This window comes from Drosophila arizonae, chromosome 5 (genome assembly GCF_054131065.1).
Source record: "Drosophila arizonae isolate 15081-1271.41 chromosome 5, UAZ_ARI_1.0, whole genome shotgun sequence".
Lineage (NCBI taxonomy): Eukaryota > Metazoa > Arthropoda > Insecta > Diptera > Drosophilidae > Drosophila > Drosophila arizonae.
In genome coordinates, this window is record NC_142925.1 from 8,589,083 (window position 1) to 8,612,733 (window position 23,651).

Sequence of the window (23,651 nt, forward strand, 5' to 3'; positions counted from 1 at the left end):
TTTTATATCAGATATTTATGTTGTATGACTATAGTCATATTTGATTACAAAATGGGCCATAATATTTTAAATAATAATTGTTCTTTTATTGATTTTTACTTTTTGTAACTATTAAATTTTTTTTTTTTGCAAATACTGATTTTCCAAAACTTATAATATTTTGTGTATTAATTATTTAATACCTTTTTTTTAAGTTACATTGAAATTTTACAGATTTTTTATTCATAAGAATTTCTAAATAAATTTAGAAAATCAAAATATTAATAGAGAACTATTTTTCAAAGAATTTAAGGAAAATATGATTAAATATATACTTTTCTCGTACAAATTTATTTATATTGGAAGCCAGTAAAAATTGTATTAAATTTGTACTTTAAAATTTATATAAATTATGATGCTTATGAATATAAAAGTTCAATACTTTTGCAATGAATATAGCGTTAATTGAAATAACAACTATAGTTCTATTTTATTTTTAGCGATATTCAGTTTAAGTGAAACTTTAGCTTTTTTCGTTTATTGAAATTGACTTTTGATGCGATTTATTTATTGTAGAACTTTATGCATTCAACTGAGGCACCATTTCCCGAATACAAAACGCAATCGATAAAGAAGTCACGCTTGATTTTACCCCATTATGGCGTATTCAAAGGCATATGGGATTGGGTCATATTGGTGGCGACCTTCTATGTGGCATTAATGGTGCCCTACAATGCCGCATTTGCCAAAGCGGATCGACAGACGATGGTCTCCGATGTGATTGTTGAGGCGCTATTTATTGTGGGTGAGTACCACTATACAACAAAGCAGATAATCATGATATTGGCGTGAGCGATGATGATGATGATGACGATGACCATTTAATGTCCATTTGGGCATTGCGAGTAGGTGTGTGTGTGTGTGTGTGTGTGTGTAGACTCTTGTGTGCACAACCTGTTAGCCATACTTAGATTCCCATCAATTGCCTTTTGTATTCTTGACTGGGAATTGAATTTAGCTTAAGGCTAAATATTGCTTTTTAGTTTTGTAGCATTCCGTCTTGTGTCTTACACCACATTTAACCTTTTTCTATTTTTTTTTCTCTGTCTTCTTTCATTTATTGCTCTTTTCTATTGCAGATATTTTATTGAATTTTCGCACAACCTTTGTCTCACGCAAAGGTGAGGTCGTCTCCAATTCGAAACAGATTGCCATCAATTATTTCCGTGGCTGGTTTGCCGTCGATTTATTGGCTGCCCTGCCCTTTGATCACTTGTATGCCTCCGATTTGTACGACGGCGAGGTGAGTAAATTGTTTGCCAAACAACGTTTACAAATAGTTTTATTGCCTTGGCAATTGAAAAATTAAATTTGCTATTTGCATACCACAGGAAATTGCTATAGCAGGTGGTTTACTGTGGTTGGTTTACGCTGGTTGGTTGGGTGTGTGTGTGTGTGAGGAATATGCTGCATTTGATATGCAAACGCTGTCTGGGTTGGGTTTTCTAGGCGGATGTGACTGAATATTTGTTTTTATTTTAATTAGTTTTAGCTCGTGTACAAGCAGATGTTACCCTCTCTCTCCCGCTCTCTCTCTCTCTCTCACTCTCCTTCTGAGCTTTATAGCACATTCAATTGTACCTTAGTCTTGAATTAGTTAAGTTAGTTTAAGTTCTCTTTATTTAAGATTTACTTGTTCTTTTACAGAAGTTGCCTCGAAGCTAGTTCATTTAATTTCGTATTTTATTGCTGTATTTATATTAGCTTTGGTTTTCTTGAATCTCCATTTCTGCCTTTGGCTTTCATAATTTCATTTTAGCTATCTCTATTTCAGCTCTTTCACATCTTCTCTGTTTATCTCAATATAAAACACATTGGCATTAGGATCAATTGCTCTCAGTCCTCTTTGTGGCTTATTTTTATATATCATTCAAATCTCAATGTGTTTGCCTAGGCTTATGAACTCAATAAGCTTTCTGCACATTTTTTAAATTTATTTACTATTATTTTATTTTATTATTTTTTATATATATAGATGCTCAACCATAAATTTCTTAAGTTAAATCTCTTCAAAACATTTTTTAATATTGTTATATTATTATATATTTACGTTAAGTCTGCAAATTTATTTTGTATATATAATAATTTATTTTAATTGCTGAATCGATTAGGATAGTAAAACTATTTGAAAATACATATTTATATTGTTGCTGCTGCACAACAATAATTTGGTTAAGCTTGCACTCCTGCATGACTAAACAAATTTAATTGGCTTCGATTGAGACAATTGCTTGATTTGAAATAGCTGAGCAGCTTAAACAAGAAATCGAATTTTGGCCTCAAAGCATTGAGAGTTCAATCGGCATTTCACTTCGGATTATCAATGAACCCTAGCTGTCGACGGCCTTTCGTCAGCTCGAGTCCGAAGCCTCAGCAGGGATGGCATCAAATATTTAAGCCAAAATTTCAAGTGGTAAATAGCTGAAAGAGGATTTGCATAAAACTGTGCCAGCGCATGCATAATGCATGTGTTCTTAGCATTTTTGTTGAGTTTTTCTCTTTCTCTCTCTCACTCTCTTTCTCACTCTCTCTCTTTTTTTTATTCACTTTCAACTTGTCTCAGTTTAACTTGACTGAGTTTAACTTGTCTGGCTGGCTTTAATAGCCATTGCAATTTAATTAAGTTTTCTGTTGGGGCAAGAGATAGAGCACGATAGAAATTTTAGATCGCTTAGCACTGTTGTAATTAGCGTTTCAGCATAGTTTTCATATTTATATTCGTTGCGCAATTCGTTTAAGCTGCTTTAGTATGTGGCACGGCGAATGGAATCCGCTTGAGCGCACTTGCAAGGGATTAAAGGCGTGTGGCCTCGTCGCTGTTCTATTCTGACCCAAATGTGCTTCAAATAAATTTGAGCGCTGAAAAGTATGCTACATTTTGCGGCATTTACAGCTTCATTCGCTTTGCGCACAGGTATTGAAAATGGGGCGACTGCTGTTGCTGCTGCTGTTGCTGTTGCTGTTGCTCCATCATTTTGTCCGCGTCTTTTCAAGCACTTTACTTAGGTCTCGCAAGTTTGTTTTGTTTCCTACTTTGCAGGGCGAAGTCAGCTTTCCACTTGAAGTGCTCGGACCAAAGACCTTGACAAAAGAGTATCTTGATAGCTTTGGATGCTCAGCTATGAGACACCGCGTGTTTCGCTGGCCGAAACTACAAAGGTGCAAAATTAATTTGAGAAGTGAAAATTTAATGCCGTAATTAGTTTAATATAGCTTGTTTCCGTGCGAGGTACAAAACCCTTATACAACTAGAGAACTTTTTGATCAGAAGTTGGACAGTGAATAAAATTATGAACAAAAACCTAGAAAATAAATTGAAAAAAAAAAAAAAATTAAAATAAATATAAAATTTTCTATAAATTAAAATTTAGAAAAAAAAAAATTGAAAATAAAAATTAAATATCTTTATAAAAAATTAAAATTTAATACATATAAAATTTAAAGTTCAAAAATAAAAAAATATAAATTGCTTAAACAAAAAAATTTTAAAAATTAAAATATAGAAGAAAAACAATTTTATAAAAAAAATATATATATCTAAATTAAAAAAATCTAAAAATTAATCAAAAATAAAACAAAAGAACATAGTGTTTTTTTTTTCTCTGAGAAATAGGAATCTAAAATTTTAAGATTATTCTTTGAAAGATTATTTATTTTAAATATTTTTTTATTGAAAAATTTATAAATAATAGATATGAGGCATCCTGATTTATGCTTATACCTTTGTCTAAAATACCCCATTTCGCACTGCATGTATAGGGCATGACAAAAATCAAGAAATCAACATGAAATGCTGCCAAGAGCATATTTCAAGCATGCTGCCACTTGTGTCTTAAGTTGCCATTTTTTGTTCTGACTTAATTTTCGAAGCTGGCCTTTAACTGATTTTATGCATTGTCATGGCTAACAAACTTTTTATGGTAGTTGTTGCTGTTGCGGTTTTTAGCCACAGAAAAGTTGCTGTTTAACGCCGAAGTCGATCAAATCAAGTAAAAATTTTCAGCTGCCTCGTTGAGTCAAGTTGAAATACTTTTGCGCTCGGGCGAGCATCAAATATCTGAGAAAAATCAAAATGAATAAAAAATTACTTAGTAAGTTGATTTTGCTGTCAACTTGCTGTGAATATGAGTCAGCTACTTAAGTTGTTTTAAGTCGACTTAAGCATGGTGTGTAGCTCCTTAACATGTTGCAATCAAAGTGGAAATCCCTGCCAAGGCCAAGCGTAACAAGGCTAACAGGCTCGGTCAACTTCTCTTGCTTGTTTATCTCGTTCTGTCTCGCCCTATCTCCGTCTCGCTCATTTTATCTAAATATTTTCGAAGGTCGCAAAAACAAATCTGGCTCTAAAAGGCCACAAAACTTTATATTTTTAAGCAACCCAAATGCGTTATAATTATTGGCGCCGTTCTGCTCGTTGGGCTACCCACGCACTCTCAGCTCTATCTCTGTCCCTCTCTGGCTTGCGTTGTAAGCCTCTTCGTGTGGCTTTAAAGCTCTTAAGTAGCTGCAGCCACGAAAAACATGAATATACTTTTATTTTGGCTACTTTTGACAAATGTTGGACTTGGATTTACTTAGTGTTTTCTTTTTTTTTTTTTTTTTTTTTTTTTTTTTTTTGGTTTTTCTTCTGTTTCTGCTGCTGCATACCAATTTCCAGCTAATGCACTACAAACTTTACATATTTAGTTGATTCCAAAGTTTTAATTATCTTTGAGATCCCCAAAGAAGACGAAAACAGTTAGAAAAGAGAAAGAGAGAGAGAGTGAGTTAAGGTGTGAGAAGGGAGAGCTTGGTCAGCGGAAGCGGAAGTTGCCATGACAGTCAAGTTGACGCAGCTTGCTTCACGTTACGTTGCTTTCTCAGTTTCTGTTGTTGTTGTTGTTGTTGTTGCTGTGCGCGACAAAGTAAGCAAAATGTGTGCGGGCGGCGCAAAACTTTGTCCAAAAGCCAGTCAAAGAGGCTAAGGGAGGCGAGCAAATGAAAGCGAAAGCGCAGCACAAATTGCAACATGAATTACAATTTAGCCTGGCAACGGCACACAGACGCACACAAACACTCTCACGCACACGCACATGGCTTTGTAAATGCGAAAATCCTTATAGAAAGAAGACGACACAAAAGCAGTTATTGTGCCGTCGTTCTTAAAGCAACATCGCCTCAGCATGTTCTCAGCTGTCTGTTCATCTGTCTGTGTGTATTATTATATATATATTTTTTATATTATTGTATACTCTGTATTATTGTGTGTGTGTTTGTGTGTCGTTGGTGCAGGACGAGACTGAATTTTCCTTGAATTTTGTAAATGTATTCCTTGTATCAATCAATTCATATTTCATCAATCACTTCATATTTAATTCAAGCATGTTGAGATTTGTTGAAATTAAGCAATCAGGCATTGGAATATATTGCTCGGAAAATTGTCGAAGTGATAGACTTGAATATAAATCCAGAAATGTTTAAATTAAAATTAATTTATCATTATATATATATATATATATATATATATATATACACTTCGCGTCATCAGGTTAGCGCCCCCCCTTACACTCATTTTCTTTTACGTTTTTCTCTTTGCCTATTGCACGCAACTTCTTGTTTTTTTTTTTTATTTCATTATCATCATATGAGATGTCTCTCATACCAAAAAAAAGGCGCGAGTGAAAACCCGTTATGATTTATTTTCTATTCTTTTCTATTTTCGCAAAAAATGTGTGCACTTATTTTGCGTCATCAGATTAGCGCCCCCAAATGCAATTGTAATTATCTTGCTTATTTTGGCAATTACACTCACCAAATTTTTTGTGAAGCTCAAAGCATTCAATATATTTATAGTATGGGTAAAGAAACAGTTTTATCTTTGGTTGAAAATCAAAGATTGAGGCATACTTCGAATCTAGACTATGCAACCATAAAATTGCTGAAAAAACAGGACAAAACAGAAAACTAAGTGGCAATTTTCTTACAAATAGGGAAAACTATGGAAAAAACTATATAAGGGGCAATAATCAAGCGATTTCAGAAGGAAATAGAAGAGCATTAGTTCGGGAAGCTTCGAATTTCCATGAATCGACCACCAAGATTAGGGATAAAATCGGTGTTAAGACGAGCTTATCAACGGTTCAAAGAGCAATAAGGAAAGTTAATTACCTAAAGAAACAGAATGTAAAAAAAAAGACACCAGTCGATATGCTGAGAAAAGAAATACGCATTAATTTTGGCCGGGCGAACATGACGTGGTTTATCCAATGGCAGCATGTTGGCTTTTCTGATGAGAAAAATTGAATTTGGAAGGAACTGATGGCTAAATTTATTATATCCATGACCTACGCATAGAAGAACATAATTTGGAACGGTTTCCAAGCCGTTGCGGCGGGGGGGTGGTGTGGCATTGATGTAGGGTGCAATATCTTACTACAGCGCTTGTAAGCTTCAATTTTTGACATCGCGCATGAACGCATAGGACTATAACACCGTGTTTAAAACTGCGGCTCCGCATTTCTATAACCTGTCTGAAAACCGGCATTAGATTTCCCAGCATGATAACGCTCCAAATCCAAATCCCTGAAGTCCTGGATTCAGGGCCAAAAAATTGATCTCATGGAGTGGCCACCATACTCACTCGACCTTAATATCATTGGAAACGTCTGGGGATGGTTGGTCAGGAAGTATATGAGTCCGGAAAGCATTATAGTGCAAAGACAGAGTTAATCGAAGGTACTGAACACGCTTGGCCAACCATATCCTTGAATAATATTGAACAACTTTATAATTCCACTCCTATTCGAATTTTTGAAGTAGTTTCAAACAAAAAACGGCAGTACGCACTACTAATATTACTTAAAAATAATAATAGCTTAAAATACGGTGTTATTTTTGGTCATTAACTTAAATAAATTGAATTTAGCGCAGGGGGCGCTAATCTGATGACCAAATTTTTGTTACATGTTTTTTGTACATTTTACAAAAAAATTTTTTTTAAAATAATCCTTATTGTTACAGTAGCCATTCTTTTTGTATTTTAAAGAGAAATAAATGGAGTATAATGTAAAAAAAATTCAAAGATGGAGCTCTGATGGTTTAGATTTTATTTAGCTTTGAGGTTGAGTGTAAAGGGGGGCGCTAACCTGATGACGCGCAGTGTATATATATATATATATATATATATATATATATAATGATATATATATATATATATATATATATATATATGACGCTATGACAAATTTATGAAATTAAACTAAATAAAATAAATAAATAAGTTAATAAAATTTTTTAATAAAAATATATTTTTTATAAAAATATACATACATAAATATATTTTATATAAAAGTATATAGTTTGTACACTAATTTAAAAAAAAAAAAAAAATAAAAAATGTCATTCGGTACATTTCTGTTTATAAAAATATATAATATATATTCAATTAATTATTTAGCTTTATTTGAGCAAAGCAACATCTGTTTGCCAAAAGCTTACTAAACTCGAGCTATAAACTGGAGTGTAAAAAGTATAAGCTAGAGTGAGATAGCGAGAGAGAGAGAGAGAGACATTTATCGGACATATACACACATATCTGATTCTCTCTCCAGGGTATACTCAAGTCTAGCTCTCGTAAATTTCTCATAATTTTTATTGTATACTTTAAATGCCATTCACATAGCTGCTTGACAGCCTTGCCTTAGTTTTGTCTCTCTCCCTCTCTCTCTCTCTCTCTCTCATGCTCTCTATTGAATTTGTTGCAAGGCTGTTGCACGCAAAATGCTTAGATCGCAATTTGTATATATTTTTGTTGTTGTTGCTTTCAGCAAAGCACAAACTGTGCCCATTTTAGAATTTAGGCTGCGTCAGCCACAGTTACATTTCTCTTCCTCTTTCTCGACGTTTCATACTTTACTATTTTTTTATTCACAATAATTTAGGTGTATGAATTTGCTGCTTAAAGCTGAAATGACAGCAGAAACCTTCTATTTGGACAACTTTGTAGCCTTTGTCCCTTGTGGGGGCTGGCTGGCTTGATAAGCTTGTTTATGTTTACATTTCGGCTTGTTGATGACAGTCCCTTTGATTTTTCCTTTCTTTTATTTTATTATTTTTATTTGTGATTTTATTTAACTATCCCTTTTTACTTAGCCTCGCTTGTGCTTGAAGGTTGGGACGGAAGTTTGCCGGAAATACTAGCTAATAAATGGGCATGTGTCAAAATTTTAGGGTACTTTTTCTGCGTGGGTGTACCATGTGTGTGTGTGCGTGTGTGTTTGCACTCTAATGAAATTTACGCCCCAGCGAAAGTAGGCAACGTAATTGGCGAGGGGTCCAAAAATGATATTAGCACCAAATGCCAGTAGCTGCTATGAAAAACTAATTTATTCGTTTGGCTTGAGTTGAAAACAATTTTTTTTTTTTGCTTATAAACTCAAGTGCAAAACTCCATTTTTTAGTGCTGTTTGAGTTTTGAGTTTTTGTTGCATAGTTAATTTTTCTTGGAGGGGATAGAATGTTGTGGTTTAAATGGGGAATATATTGGTATACTATATATTAGATTATATATATTTAAACACTGAGCTTGATGAGTTTTTGAGTTTTTGAATGGACCCAAAAAAGTTTCTGAGGCTTAGCTTAGGTTTGGAAACTGTTGACAGGAACGCAGGATATTAAGTGAATCTCTAATAGAATCTGTTTAATTTATATACATATTTATATACAATATATGCATATGCCTTGGCTGGCTCAATTGTGCCTGTAAAACTTCCTGACATTTTTTAATCAGAATTTCAGACTCTGCATTGCATTTTCTATGGGTGCAGCCAGAGACAAAAAATTTCCATGTTTTACGAGCAAACAAAAATCATAAATATTATTTTACAGTTACATAGTTCTATCGATAGTTTTGCTGCCGTTGAGCAAACAATCGACGTGTGCATAAAACGTAAAACCTAACTAAGTTTGCAGCAGCAACAACAATGCAGCTCGTCTAACAATTTATCTCGTTACATTACAAACAATTTTTATTCTCTTTCTGTCTCTCTCTCTCTGTCTCGCTTACTGTATCTAACGGATAGGAATCACACATTCATCTTGTCAAATTGACGCGTCTGTTGCGCCTGGCCAGGCTATTGCAAAAAATTGATCGATATTCACAGCATACGGCCATGATTCTGACGCTGTTGATGTTTTCATTTACACTGGCGGCACACTGGCTCGCCTGCATCTGGTATGTCATCGCTGTGAAGGAGTACGAATGGTTTCCCGAGAGTAACATTGGTGAGTAGACGGGTGCGGGGGTGGCGGGTGGTGGGTGTGCGGGTGTGCGGGTCTCTAGATGAGCCGGCCAGTCGTAGTGGACCATAAGCCAAGGTCAGTTGGCAGCCCAGCAGCATCCATTCACACACACACACACACACACACACATGAATGTTGCCAGTGTGTGTGTGTGTGTGTGTTAGTTGGACAGTAATTTGGTTAGTTTGCCGCCAGCGTTGATTGTGTTTGCCTGGCTCGTCAAACGCCAAATGAAATTGTTGCCTTGCTCCACACACACACACACACACACACCCAAACACATATACGTATATCTATTTTGACTAATGTATTCCGTTGGTGAAAGCCACGTCGAAAAGTTTAAAATCAGCTCATGTGTAAAGCTATACGAAGCAGCAGCCAAAATGTTTGCTTATTAACACATACAAATCCCAAAGTTTTGCATAAAGCTACAGCCAAACAATATCAAATCAGCGTTTATTGTAATTTAAGTAGGTAGACAGGTGTGTGTGTGTGTGTGCATGTGTGTGTAAGTGTGCGTGAGTGAGCCCTAAAAAGTTTTTATTGCTACCTTGTGAATACTCTAAGCTGACATTGGGTAGCTCGCAGGCAGGCAGAGCAAATATGAGTCAGTTCGTATATTGCAGTCGGGCGTAAGCGACTGACCTGATGCTCGCTCATGGTGTGCGAACAGCTGAGTATTGTTCTGTGAGTCTCAGGAGAGTGAGGGATTTATTTGTCAAATATTGGAGTCGCAGCTTCGGCATTTCGGAGCTTGTAGTTGATTTTCCGATAGCCCAGCTCTAGGAGGGTTCTGAGAGCTCTCTCAATACATAGTTTAATATTAGAGTATACAATGCCAGTTAGTCTACTCTATAGCTGGCTGAGATGGTAGGGCCGATATTTATGTATAAATATATTTGAAACGGAGAAAATTAAAATTCCTGCTATAAGAGAAAAGAGATTCAGAGAATCAAATTAAGAATTTTCGGTATAATTTATGATCAGCGTTGAATATGTTTAATTGAATTTTTATTTTTATTTTTTAATAATAAAATTTATTAAAAATGTTTGTATGTATATAATAAAGATATCTATGTAGATAAATTTAATTTAAAAATTTTTTAAGAATATTTTGTATATAAAAAGTAGAAGGATAATACAAATTGATAAACAATATTAGTTGAAGGGAGGATTTTTTTTTATAAAAATTGTATTGCCATATATTTGCTTTAATATAAAAGAGACCCAAAATACTGTGATCAAGTTTTTTATTTATATCTATTTTTAAATGAATATTCATAAATATATAAACATTTTAATTAATTTCAACATGAGTTTTCAATTATAAATATATAATAATTAAAGGATTTGATGAACACATTTTGAATCCTTTATTTATACTTACACAATATTTCAGCTTAATGAGCCAGCCCAAAGCGAAGCTTAACGAAACTTTCTAATGATTGCCATTAAGCATACAACTTCTTCTCAGGTACTCCAGCTACCTGGTCAGCTGATTCTCTCCCACACACGGTGCTCACACCTTATTAAAACTTGTAGCAAACACCTTTTGGCAGTGCGTGGCGAAAAGCAAAGTTTTCCTAATTCCTGCAGACATTAACGAGAACTAAGTCTTTTGGCTGACAAAACTTGTATTTTGATTTATTAGGTATTATGCCCTGTAGATGTGATTAAACAGGGTATGCTGCTTTTAGAGATTTGGTGTTTTAAAGTAAAAATTTGTTTGAAATATATTCCTTTCTAAAAGACAAAATTGTGTAGAGTATCTAAGAATCAGAACAAGAACTTTTTAGCATGTAAGCAAATTAGTATTTATATATGCATTATGCATGGGTGTGTGTGTGAGTGTATGTGTGTGTCTGTTTATTTTTAAATAATTTGAGCAAACAGCAACAACAAATTGCCAGTTACTTTTCACATCAATAAACTGTGAAAATGATATACATTAAATGCTCGCACGGCCCTGTTGCTGCTGCTGCTGCCGCTGCTGCTCCTAGACTTGGCTAACACACACACACACACACACAAAGAGAAGCTGGTAGAAAGTTCACAAACTGTCATTTGCCATTTTGGCATTTGGCATTCGGCGTTTGCCTGTTTGCCCGTTTGACGTTTCCGTTGGGCCCAAGCATTTGGCCGGATTTGACACGGATTCTGTGTTGCGTGTGCTCCGACAGCTTATCGTTTGATACTGTTTGATGGACAGCTAGCAAAAGTCAGACCAAACTTGGCTACTATCTTTATTTTTTTTGGCTCGAGTCATTGTCTGTTTAATAAGCGGCTAAATTACGAGCACATACATACATACATGTGTGTGTGTGTGTGTGTGTGCGTGCAGACAGCTGGGATTTGCTAATGCCTGATTTGACTAAACAAAGTTTATTATATATGGCTTACACATAACATGTATTACATATATATATATTTTGTTAAATATAATTTTTTCTTGTACGACTTCTGTTTCTTTTCGTTCTACTCCTATTAAAAATATTAAAGTCTTGTTCACAGGTTGGCTGCAGCTGCTGGCCGAGCGTAAAAATGCCTCCGTTGCCATACTGACAACGGCCGAAACTTACTCGACAGCCTTGTATTTCACATTCACCAGCCTCACCTCTGTGGGCTTTGGCAATGTGTCGGCGAATACAACGGCCGAGAAGGTTTTCACCATTATAATGATGTTGATTGGCGGTAGGTAATCAGCCAGCTCTTAACACCCAGGCTGTCTCTCTCTCCCTCTCTCTCTTTCTGTCCCACTCTCCCTTGTTGTATTCATAAATTTACTCCATTTATCCGTTCATTTCCAACGCAGCTTTGATGCATGCCGTGGTCTTTGGTAATGTGACGGCCATCATACAGCGCATGTACTCACGTCGTTCCCTGTACGAGAGCAAATGGCGTGATCTGAAGGATTTCGTGGCTCTGCATAATGTGAGTATTAAAAGTGTTGAATATTTAAAGTCATTTAAAGTCATTTAAGCTTAATGTCAGATCCAACACTAGGCATAGGCTGGGCCCTGGATAGACCTAGCTTATTTTCAACATTGATTGCCAGCCAAGTGAGCCAAGTGATTCATAACTGTTGCTATCAGCTGCACTCGAGTGCTGCATCAGTCGCCTGGGGCTGTGCTCATTAAAACTGAATGGGCGATTGGAAAACCGCCAATGACCCTGGGTTAGGGGAAATGAATTCCTGGCGCTGCCTGATACCTTATACAGCTCATATGCTGGGCGGTTGAAATGCTCTGTTTTATTTTTTAATGGAATGCAGCACACTTTGGCCAAATGGCACGCAACATTAGGTCGGCAGGATGCCAGCGCAAACTCATAAGCGAGCGCTTGAGCTGCCCGGTTTGGCTGTGAATGTTCAGGTGGGAGACGTGACTGTATGCACCCAACCTGTTGATGGTGCAATCTTGCACGCGCACATCATATTACTGCCAGTCCGGCGAAGATTTCCGCTTGCCTGCATTAGCCACACGGCGTATACGCAATTCGCAGCGTAATTAAGTGCATTTGTGCAGCGCGCGTGCATAAACTGCATGTAAATGAGATGAGGAGATATAAAAACAGGCGAGAGGATTGTAATCATATAAGCATGACTGCTTAATGCTCGTTCAAAAATTCATGCACAGTGGGAGCTTGAACTATATTGAGATTAAAATTGTATAATAAATGAGTTAGAGCTCATAGCAGAAAACATAAAATATAAAAAATAAAATGTCAAATATAAAATATAAATATAAAATATGAAATACAAATATAAATATAAATATAAAATATAAATATAAAATATAAAATAAAATATAAATAAAATATAAAATATAAAATATAAAATATAAAATATAAAATATAAATATAAAATATAAAATATAAAATATAAATATAAATATAAAATATAAAATATAAAATATAAAATATAAAATATGAAGTATAAATATAAATATATTAAAAAAATAAATATAAATATTGTAAATCATAACAAATCATACTATATACCACGTAAAAATTCCCTTCAATCAAACCTTGTCTCAAACCAATATACTTGCAATATACTTGCAATTGCTTTAAGCCCATCTGTGCATTGCAGCTCATTAGCTAAATAACTGTAAATAAGAGATAAAACGTAAGCCATTAAAACTATTATTTGCATTTACATTTGTTTGTTTTTTACAGATGCCCAAGGAGCTGAAGCAGCGCATTGAGGATTACTTTCAGACTTCATGGTCACTCAGCCATGGCATTGATATCTACGAGGTAAACTATGAAACTCAGCCACAGACTCTTGCCCGTATTTATCCTTTCGTATGTACGTAAATCATTTATGCCCACAGACAAAAGTTGTCGACGCAACATCTTTTGGCATCGAACAATCGGTGCAGCTTCATTGGCATTTTGATATGTCTGTGTGCCTTTAATTAAGCAAATGCCTGTTGGGCATATAAATATATATATTTATAGTATGTATATACAGGAGCTGTGCTATAAGTCAGCTTGTGCCTGTGCCTGTGTGTGTGTCGTCTATGTGACTTATTGATTGGCATTGCCAAGAGACTGAATCCTTTTTGATTGCATGTTGGCCAGCAGGTAACATGTATTGATAGCTGCCTTGGGAATTGATACGGAAAAAAGTATTTCATTTCATTTAATTTCATTGCAGTTTAATTATTATAATCTCATTGAGAGTATGATATTTTGTAGTATTTAATTTAATTTTATATTTTTAATCAATATTGATTATTTAAGTATATTATTTTTGTTGAGGGTTATTTTATTGAGTTGCATTTGTTAGGCATAAAAAAATATTGAAAGTATAGATTTTACAAACTAAATTATTTTTCATATTAATTTTTAAAGTCTTTTTTTCATTTTTTTATTTTTATTTTTATTTTTTTTTTTAAATATGTATAATCCAAATTTATAATAATATTTTATTAATAATATTTAGTTCAATATTTCCATAGCTAGCAATAATTATATTATAATTATAGTAATTACATAATATAAATTATATTAAAAAAATATTATTAATATTTTTTTTTTTAATTTAAAGTTTATTAAATTTATTGCTATATATTTTATTAAAAATAAATTGTTTAACAAACACGAATCCTTTATTATTATTAATTTTATTATCAAGCCATATTTACATATACATTTTTATATTCTCCTATTTGCCAACATTCAACCATTATCCTGAAGCAACTCTCGCAGCTACCAGACGACGTTTGTCCGCCCCTGGCTCGATAAGATATCGCAAGCATATTCGAAAGACATAATTGAATTGCTGGTATATCGAATCAGTCTGAATATGAACATGGGGAGTACACATGCTTATGCTTGTGGGGAATAAATTGAGTTTTATTTATAGTTGGGAATTTAATTGAACTGCTGGAAAGTTGCATTTATTTTTGTGACCTTTCTGCGGAATCAATAATGCACCGCAGTGCAAAGCAATAATAATTCCATTTGTGGCTTCATTAAATCCGACCTAGCATGGGGTAAATCCATTTAAGTTACAGTTTCCACCTGAAGTTATACGGCAAACTTTTGCCCTTTTTACGCACACAGCATGCAAAGTTCTTCGACTGGGGTGACTTCCCTCTCCCCTCTCCAGCCGCCTCCCACTCTGTCGCTGTTCCGCTTCATTCAACTTGCGGACGTGGCAAATTGGCACAGTGCGTCCAACTTTGTTGCAGTGAAACGCGTGTATTTTACGGAGGACAAGTACGTGAATTTGGCATTGCCAGTCACTAATTGGCGTTATCATAGCAAAAGTCAAACAAAAGTTCGCGCTGGGGTTTTTGGGCTGGACTCTTGCAGCGCGAGTGTTAACAGTTTGCGCTGCAATTCCATTTGCTATTAGCTGCAAATTAATTAGCGCAGCTCACATCAAATGTTTTGCTTTGATGTTCTGGGTCCGTAATACTGCCGAAATGCTGACAGTTTCAGCCAGCAGAAGTTTTCAATGTCTGTCAGTCGCACGCTTCGATGGCATGGTCAGGCTTTTAGCGTAACTCTTCACAGAGCTAAGGCTTGCCTTGGCCCACGCCCATCCCACACAAAGTGGCCTAATTAATTTCGGCTTGCAAAACGATTTTCTGGCAGCAGCTACTAACAAATGTGCTTCATTCGGGCCAGAATATTGGGCGCATCAGGTTGAACTGAGATAGGTGAAGGACGTATTTCACCCGAGCAAAGCTCTTCATCAACACATACTCAGGCAAAGTACACAAGGGCTGATGCCTGTTAAAAAGTTTTTTTTGAAAGTCGGTTTATCGAAATCCATGCAAATAATGTGCTCTTAGGGAACGCCCATTAGATGTCTGTGATTTCATGGTAGTTGAAATTTTTATAGTAAAAGTATTTTAGTCGTAGAATAAGTGCAAAGAGCTAGCAAAAGGCTTGGCTGTCAAAAGTTGTAAAACCTTTAGTAAAAGATGTAGTATTCGTGTTATTAATTATTATTAGTATATAGTATTATTCAAAGTAGAAAACTAGAAGTTGATGTAGAGTGAAAGTAGTTGTCGAAAAAGGAGCAGCATTGGTATGAAAAAAGTAGTAGAATTGAGAATAACAAAAACAAAAAGAAAAGGTATTTTTACTGCTAGCAATCTTACTACTAGTAGTAAAAGAAGAAGTTAAAGGATAAGTAACAAAACTAGAAGTCAAATTAGTAGGAAGTAGTAGGTAGTATAGCGAGGGTAAAATTGATAAGTAGCAATAGCTATATCTGTGATTACTTAGGGTAAACTAATCGAAAAACAATTTATTGAATAGAACTGTTCGTCAGGGAGCATCAGTTCGTTTAGTAAAAAAGGTTATAGGATTGCATTATACCTCAAACTGTCATATATGTATATATATATATGCTTTTATTTTCATTACATATTCATTACAAAAGATACCCTAAGTCAATTGTCTCTCCTGGATTATATTACTTCAAAACTCAGCCAGACTTACTCTGCTGTTTATTTCTAATAAATACTCACAATATGCTGCTGATTTATGTTGGCAATGCATGTGATTTGTTCCGAAAACAAATACGTTTAAATCAAAATTTAATTTAATTACATTTGGGAAACATGAACAAACACACATTCTGCTCTTGAGCTTCGCTTGGCATGCAAAGCGTTGCGCCAGTTGCCGGGCGGCAGTAAATTAAATTGTTAATTTATTGCTCATGAAAATTAACTGGCAAAATGTCAGAGCTCTACTCTGACACCCCCTTCCTCGCTCCGCTCCGCTTTCCTCAGACTGCCCCCAACTGCTCGCCAGCTCGGAGTGTTTCATTGTATCAGAAATTGTGTTGGCGTGTTTGCGCGTAATTTTGAAAGCGAACTCGCCGAACTTGGCCAGCAAAATGGAATGCCCTGCGTTTAGTTGGCGCTGACATACGCCCTCTGAATTGTGTGGCCAAATGTATTTTTCGGGAGCCCAACTTGTTAAGCTCGGTCGGTAGGGAGGACAAAGGGTATATTAGTTTGGCGCTTGTCAGAGATAAAAGATTAAAGTTGAAAGTTCCCAAAGGTTTTGAGCAAGGCTTATTGGAAATTTCTGTGACTGAACGTTAGCTAGGGTCGTAAATTTTTAGAAATATATTGTCATACGATATATGCATGTGCATATAATATAGTTATATTTACGCCTGTTTGTGGGTGTGACACAGAAAAAAAAGTAGCTACGATGATTTCATAAGTATTATCTCTAAATTGAAATATATGAGCTACAATTGAGGTCTTCCGTAAACCGAATTGAAAGTTGATAAATTGGATATCCTGCCGCTATAAACCTTGGGAATATCTCATAAGACAATATATTTTCCATCTATTTTTTAAATTCAAAACTGAATGAGTATTTCGCAGTCGAGAAACCCCGTTGTCTTTTTTTAACCACTGCATGCAATTAGTGTAAAATATTTTACACTTCTTTAGATATTGTGGTTGAGTAACACACATAAATAACAATTTCCCAAAGTTGCCCCCCAGGGAAATGTTCCATTAAATAAGTAAATACACACACACACACACACCCACACACACACTCGCCAACTCACACAGAGTGTGTGTAAACTTTGGCAACTTTCTACACATGGGTTAGTTTTTGGTTCAGTGTTTGTATTGGTTCGTGGCTACAAATTTGTTGGCCCCTGTCAGTGTAAATAATTGTCAAAAGCCTTTCGAGGTATTTGCGCAAAATATTTCGTCTATTCATTTAGGCAGCAAATGAGTTAAATGAGATTCGAAATTCAGCTAAATTAAAACGTAAATATTTCTAAAAGTAACTTTCTAAAACATTCACATATTACATTTGCTATATTATGCGAATATAGTATATATTAAATGGAATTTGCCGAGGCTTAGAAATACCATAGAAAATAATTTGATTAATATGCTTTCACTCAACTGATTTACGTGGAAATTTTGTTTGGTTCATAACGCAGAGAAATTCAATGGAAAACTTAATTATAAAGATAATATAAAATATTTAAATTCTTTACATTATTTTTTAAAAATCTTTTAATTAAAAAAAAAAAAAATTAATATTTAAATATTAAATATTATCAAAATATTGAATTTATTTCTCTCTTGACTTTTTTTTAGCTTCTAAAAAAAATTGAAAAGGTTAACAAAATTAGCTGTACAAAAATATTATTTTTAATAAAATTGTTTTATATACCAAAATTGTAATTTTTATATACATTTGTTTGATAAATTATATTATATATTATGCATTATATATATCTATATATATATTTTTTTTTAACAATTAGAAGTTATTTTGTTTAAATTATAGTATTCTGTGAATCTAAAATCTTTGTTGCATAAATAGGTTTTATAAAAAATATTTATTTATTAATAATTATAAGGAAAATTAATTTATTTTTTAACCTTATATAGCTATTAATTAAATATATATTTTATTATTATTATTATTTTTATTTTTCATCAACGATTTTTGCTCCGACCCCTCTCTTTCAGTTTATTTATTTACCTTCTTATCCCTCTTTCTCGGCATTCATAGCTCTGCCTTTATTTATATGGTATAAATCCACTGAAATTCTCCGGAAATTTGAAAATTTCATCTGCGCTAAATATATGCTATGGCTATGCACAGAGCCTGAGCTCAACTTGCCATGGCTAGCCAGGCTAAGCCTTTCGGTTTGTTTGCATGTGAATTCGAGGGCGTGTCCTGCCCTACGCCAAGGCACAATATTTACTCACGCATTTCGTTGATGGCTTTGTTGTCAAACAAATTACGTCGAAAATTTATGCCGTATAATATTCATTCATAAATTCAACAGATAGTCTGTCGCGCTTAAAATTGTCTGTATGAAGAGCCCCAGAAGAATATGTATGTATGTATTTATGTGTATATATTTCGGTAGCTGTAGCTACGGCTGTGTAACGAAAGTAACCACCAAAGGAAATGTGTAAACAAACAAAATGCAAAAGCTTTTCAATTTTCCTATTAATCCTCTCAACAATTTCATTCAATACACTTGCCCACACCTTGGGGATTGAAAGACAAAAACAAAAACGAAAGAAAATGCGCAGGATACAAAGTTATTTATTTTACATATTGCTTATGAAAAGAAAAGAAATAAGACAACAACAAAAAAAGTGCATGAGCTAAAATATTGTCAAATGCTGACAATTTCGTTCAATTCAATTTGCAACAGTGCGCGAATGTGTGCGTCTGTGTGTGTGTGTGTGTGTAGCTTGCTATGTAAGTTTTTGGGCTCCGTCACTTGACACTCGTGTTTACCAACTCTCTCCCTCACTCATACAGCTGATTCACACAGTCTCACTCACTTTCTCTCTCTTTCTCTATCTTTTTTTGGTTCATTCACAGACGCTGCGCGAATTTCCGGAGGAGCTGCGTGGCGATGTCTCCATGCATCTACATCGTGAAATATTACAGCTGCCGATATTTGAGGCTGCCTCACAGGTGAGTGTGTAGCTATGTATATATGTGTATGTCTGTGTGTGTGTGTGAGTGTGTTTGTTTCCCTTGTGCTTTACCATATTATTGCTGGGGTCGTCGTCGCTTTAAAAGCCATACAAGTTCTCAAACAAACGGTCTTATGATGCTGATGCTGATGCTGATGGCAATGCCAAAATAATCGACAGCTAACTTGGCCAGGGCAGTCAAAAGTCAACTGCGGGCTTAACTCACAAACACACGCATACACACACACACACACACAGAGGCAAACACACACAGGTAAAACTTACATTTTATACATTGAATGATATGCGCGTGTGTGCCTTTTGGCCAACAGCTCGACGGAGCATGAAAAAGGTTTTAGGCAAAACTTTTGGTCACATGCAGGCAGCCGGTTAGACAGAGAGCGAAAGTGATGGACGGAGAGTGGGGAGAAGAGAGAGCAAATGCGAGAGCAAAGTGTAGCAAAAGAAAAAGTGCGACAAGCAGTAAAAGCAAATGCAACGGTGCGAGTTGTGAGGTTTATCGTAGACGACAATGTCAATACCCTTGTCATACGGCACACTCAGCTGTGGGACACACACACATATACACACACATAAGCAGGCACACCTTCTTAACCATTTTGGCAAATGGTGCTTAAATGTGAAGCATGCTCCCGTGTATCGCTTGAGTAATTGATTTTCCAATTAAGTTTCACTTGCATTATTGCCACCGGCTCACTGCTTCGTGGCGAGTCCACGAAACTTTGCCCTCGATTCTCGAGAAGTTTCTGAAACCAAAAAGAGAATGAGCAGATAAGACAAGTTTACATTTGCTCCTTTGGGCTAAACTTCAGCCCGAACAGAAACAGCACAGAACTTTGTTTTCAGCTACTTACCGGATAAAACCTAGTCTTACGCAAATTTTGAAACAAAAGTTATTTCGGATTAGTAAGTAGCTTGTTGAATAATCAGTGCAGCAGCAGCAACTATAACAAAAGTGAATGAAAAATTTGAATTAACAATTTAAATTTTGATTCAAAATAAAGTTTTTTCCAAATGAATATGCCGAAACTGCAATTAAAATATGAAATAAAAATATAAAAATGAATAATTATTAAAAATAAAGATTTCTATAAATAAGTAGTAAGTTCTAAATTACATTTATTGTTTTAAATATTTGTAAATTATTTATTTATTTTTTATTTAAAAACAAAAAATCTGTTTAGCATTTTCTTATTTACTTAATACTCAGTTAAAGTTTGAAAAAAAAAATAATAATAATAAATAAATTAAATAATACAAAAATAAAATAAATAAATAAATAAATAAAATAAAATAAATAAATATATATATATATATATATATATATATATATATATATATATATATATATATATATATATATATGTATATATTTAAATGGCTAAAAATTTTTAAAAAGTAATTGAGATTCATTAAATTACAAAATACATGCAATATTCAATATAAAATATCTCCTTTCAATAAAACTTATAAAATTCATTGAAATACAAAAAATATAAATAAAATATAAAACATAATATATTTTCATATAATATTTTTTTTTATTATGCTCTTAAATTACAGAGAAAAATCGAAAATAAATAAAATGAAAAGTAACGTTAATTTAAATATGAATAAGTATTAAATGAAAAATTCTATAAATATATTTGCCTTGCCTAGAGTTATTTACTCTCTTGTCTTTAGCCTTTTGCCTTTAATCTTTCACCTTTACCTTCAAGCTTGCCGCAAGCTGTATAGATATGAAAGGAAGTAAAAATTAATATTACAAAAAAATAATATGCTTATATATAGATTAACTCTAAGATCATAAAGACTTGATTCATAAATACTCTATAAAAGAAATACAATATGCAAAAAAATCAGCAAATATCTGAAATTTCAATTATTCTAAAATTCTAACGGATTGTTGCGTGACCCTAGCGCTTTTTGATTTTTCCATTGAAGCCGCTTAAATTTAAAGCTCTTGGCCAAAACGTAAACAAAATGCGGGCAGCGAATAAAATAGTGAAATAAAACAAGCGACAATACGAAGTGCAAACATTAATAAAGCTTATGCACAGATGGCAAACAGAAACCACTCAACGGCAATAAGCGCGCTTTAAGCCACTTTTCGTTCCAGCAGCAGGAGTAGCAGGAGTGGCAGCAACGCCAAACAGCAACACGGCCAATATTGCAACTTGCCGCTGGATGTTTTCAGTGTCCTGTTGCTTCTTGACCAGCTCAATGCAAAGAGATAAAAAACAAAGCAAAAAAAAAAACGAGAAAGAAGAACGCGAAGCCATTGCCCAGGGCACCAAATTCAAAAATCACTCAAAACTCAAACTCAAAACTCAAACTGAAAGTGTAAGCAAATGGTATTTACGTGAACCTTTTATTGTTTGCAGGGCTGCTTGAAATTGTTGTCGCTGCACATAAAGACGAACTTTTGCGCACCCGGCGAATACTTGATACACAAAGGCGATGCACTCAACAATATATACTATCTATGCAATGGCTCCATGGAGGTGATCAAGGACGACATGGTTGTTGCCATCTTGGGTAAGGAAATTTTCGTCAATTTCAATATCTTCCATTCGAGCATATTTAAGTTCAAGTCGCGTTCGACTAAATGGCCATGTTTTCATTTGGTTTATCTGCATTTACTCTATCCATTTTGTTGTTGCTGTTTGCTTTCGATGGTTTGCCAAGCGTTTATTGAACTCGCAAGTTCGTTCGCTTCGCAGCTGGCTTTAACGCTGTCAGCTTTGGCTGCTTGTTTAGTCATTCACGATGCTGCCTAGACAAATGCTTGCTATTTTTATGCTTATTGATTCCAACTTAGCGATTGACCTTTTGTTTTAAACACACCTTTGTACGCATCTTTATACATATATATATATATATCAATGTGTGTACTTATATGTATAGGTAAGGGCGATCTGGTGGGCTCAGACATTAATGTGCATCTGGTGGCTACCAGCAATGGCCAAATGACGGCTACTACCAACAGTGCTGGCCAGGATGTTGTCGTGCGCAGCAGCAGCGACATAAAGGTAAGAAAAACCCAAAATTACATTTGGCCTGAGCTGGCTGTTAAATTGTTTGAAAAACATTTTTGGCACAAGCCGTAGCTGGAGTCATAGAAAACAGATTTTATAGACTATTTGCTGGCGTAGCTTATATAACACAAGATAGCTGAAAATGTATTTAAATAAATATATATTAAATAGATTTTTTTTTTTTTTTTTTTTTGAAAATGCGTAGTGTCTTGAATTTAATAAATCAGCTTAGTTATAACTGAAGATTTTTATAGTACAAATGTATTTATTTATTTTTTTGTGTAAGCTTAATGCAATGTCAAAGACTTAATTTGGGCTGTTCAATTCAGCTTCTAAGTTTGTTTGTTTTTTTATTTATTTATTTTTTTATTATATTGATTTTTGTATACATATTTTTATTTAATTATTTTTTTTTTTTGTGCAAAGTTGATTTAAATTAATTTATAGTATTAATTTATTTTATATATAATGTTAAATATACAATTTTAAAAGGCGTAAATCTTATTAAAAAAAAAATTAATATTTTAGGAGTATAAAAATAGACAATTTGTTAAATTCTTAGTGTACTTAAATTACTTATACTTATTAATTATATATTCCTTTTTTATTTTCTTTAATTTTTCAACATAAGTGTTCAATTTCTTTACTAGAAATTCGAATTTTTAACATGCAGTTCCATATTTTCCGCGCAGATTTTTCAAGAATTTTTCTCGCTTTAAATAAACATTGAAATTTAAGCTACCAATACAAAAATGTAAGAATGAAAGTGTTGCGCTAACAATTTTAATTTGCAATATTAATGAAATTTTTGAGAATCACATTAAATTAAAAATACTTGAAATCGCGCTGACGGCATATGTAAAGTCTTTGAAGTTGTTGTTGTTTTTTTTTTTTTTTTTTTGTCATGAACCCTTGGCAATGTGGGCTTTAACGGTAAAGTCGTTTCTGTGGAAATATATATAGAGGAGGCGGACAAAAACACGTGTGTATATATGGCTCAGGATTGGCAACCAAATCGATCTGGAATGCGTCTGTCTCTAAGCTGATTATATATGCTTAAAGTCTTCCCAACTTGTATTTCTTGGATATTTCTATGCATAAATAATAAATTTTTATGTGTCATTTATTCAAACTATTTGTATTTAAGAGCCATTTGATTACATTGTACCAAAGCCAGCAGCGACACCTGATGTCATTTGCTTAGTATTCAAATGCTGCCTGAACTTAATGTTAATGATCCCTTAAGCATTTTGTTGCCTTCTGTTTGGCCTCGAATGTTTTCTAGTCTGGCTTGCATGGGCATCTAATTAAATAGATTGTT

General features: G+C 34.1%; 1 protein-coding gene across 5 annotated transcripts in view; it reads left to right on the forward strand.

The window, feature by feature from the left end:
• The window catches only part of Elk (Eag-like K[+] channel), an 85,446-nt gene that overhangs the window by 55,136 nt on the left and 6,659 nt on the right, over positions 1-23,651 (forward strand). For 4 of the 5 annotated variants that reach the window (XM_089469353.1, XM_089469349.1, XM_089469350.1 and 1 more), the window contains 9 exons: positions 556-784; positions 1,119-1,282; positions 9,099-9,300; positions 11,818-12,009; positions 12,131-12,249; positions 13,495-13,575; positions 19,174-19,269; positions 21,677-21,830; positions 22,200-22,324. In XM_089469353.1, the coding sequence (XP_089325479.1) occupies positions 556-784; positions 1,119-1,282; positions 9,099-9,300; positions 11,818-12,009; positions 12,131-12,249; positions 13,495-13,575; positions 19,174-19,269; positions 21,677-21,830; positions 22,200-22,324 (1,362 nt within the window). The remainder of the gene's footprint in view (positions 1-555; positions 785-1,118; positions 1,283-9,098; positions 9,301-11,817; positions 12,010-12,130; positions 12,250-13,494; positions 13,576-19,173; positions 19,270-21,676; positions 21,831-22,199; positions 22,325-23,651) is intronic. The other variant, XM_089469352.1, reaches the window with a different exon arrangement.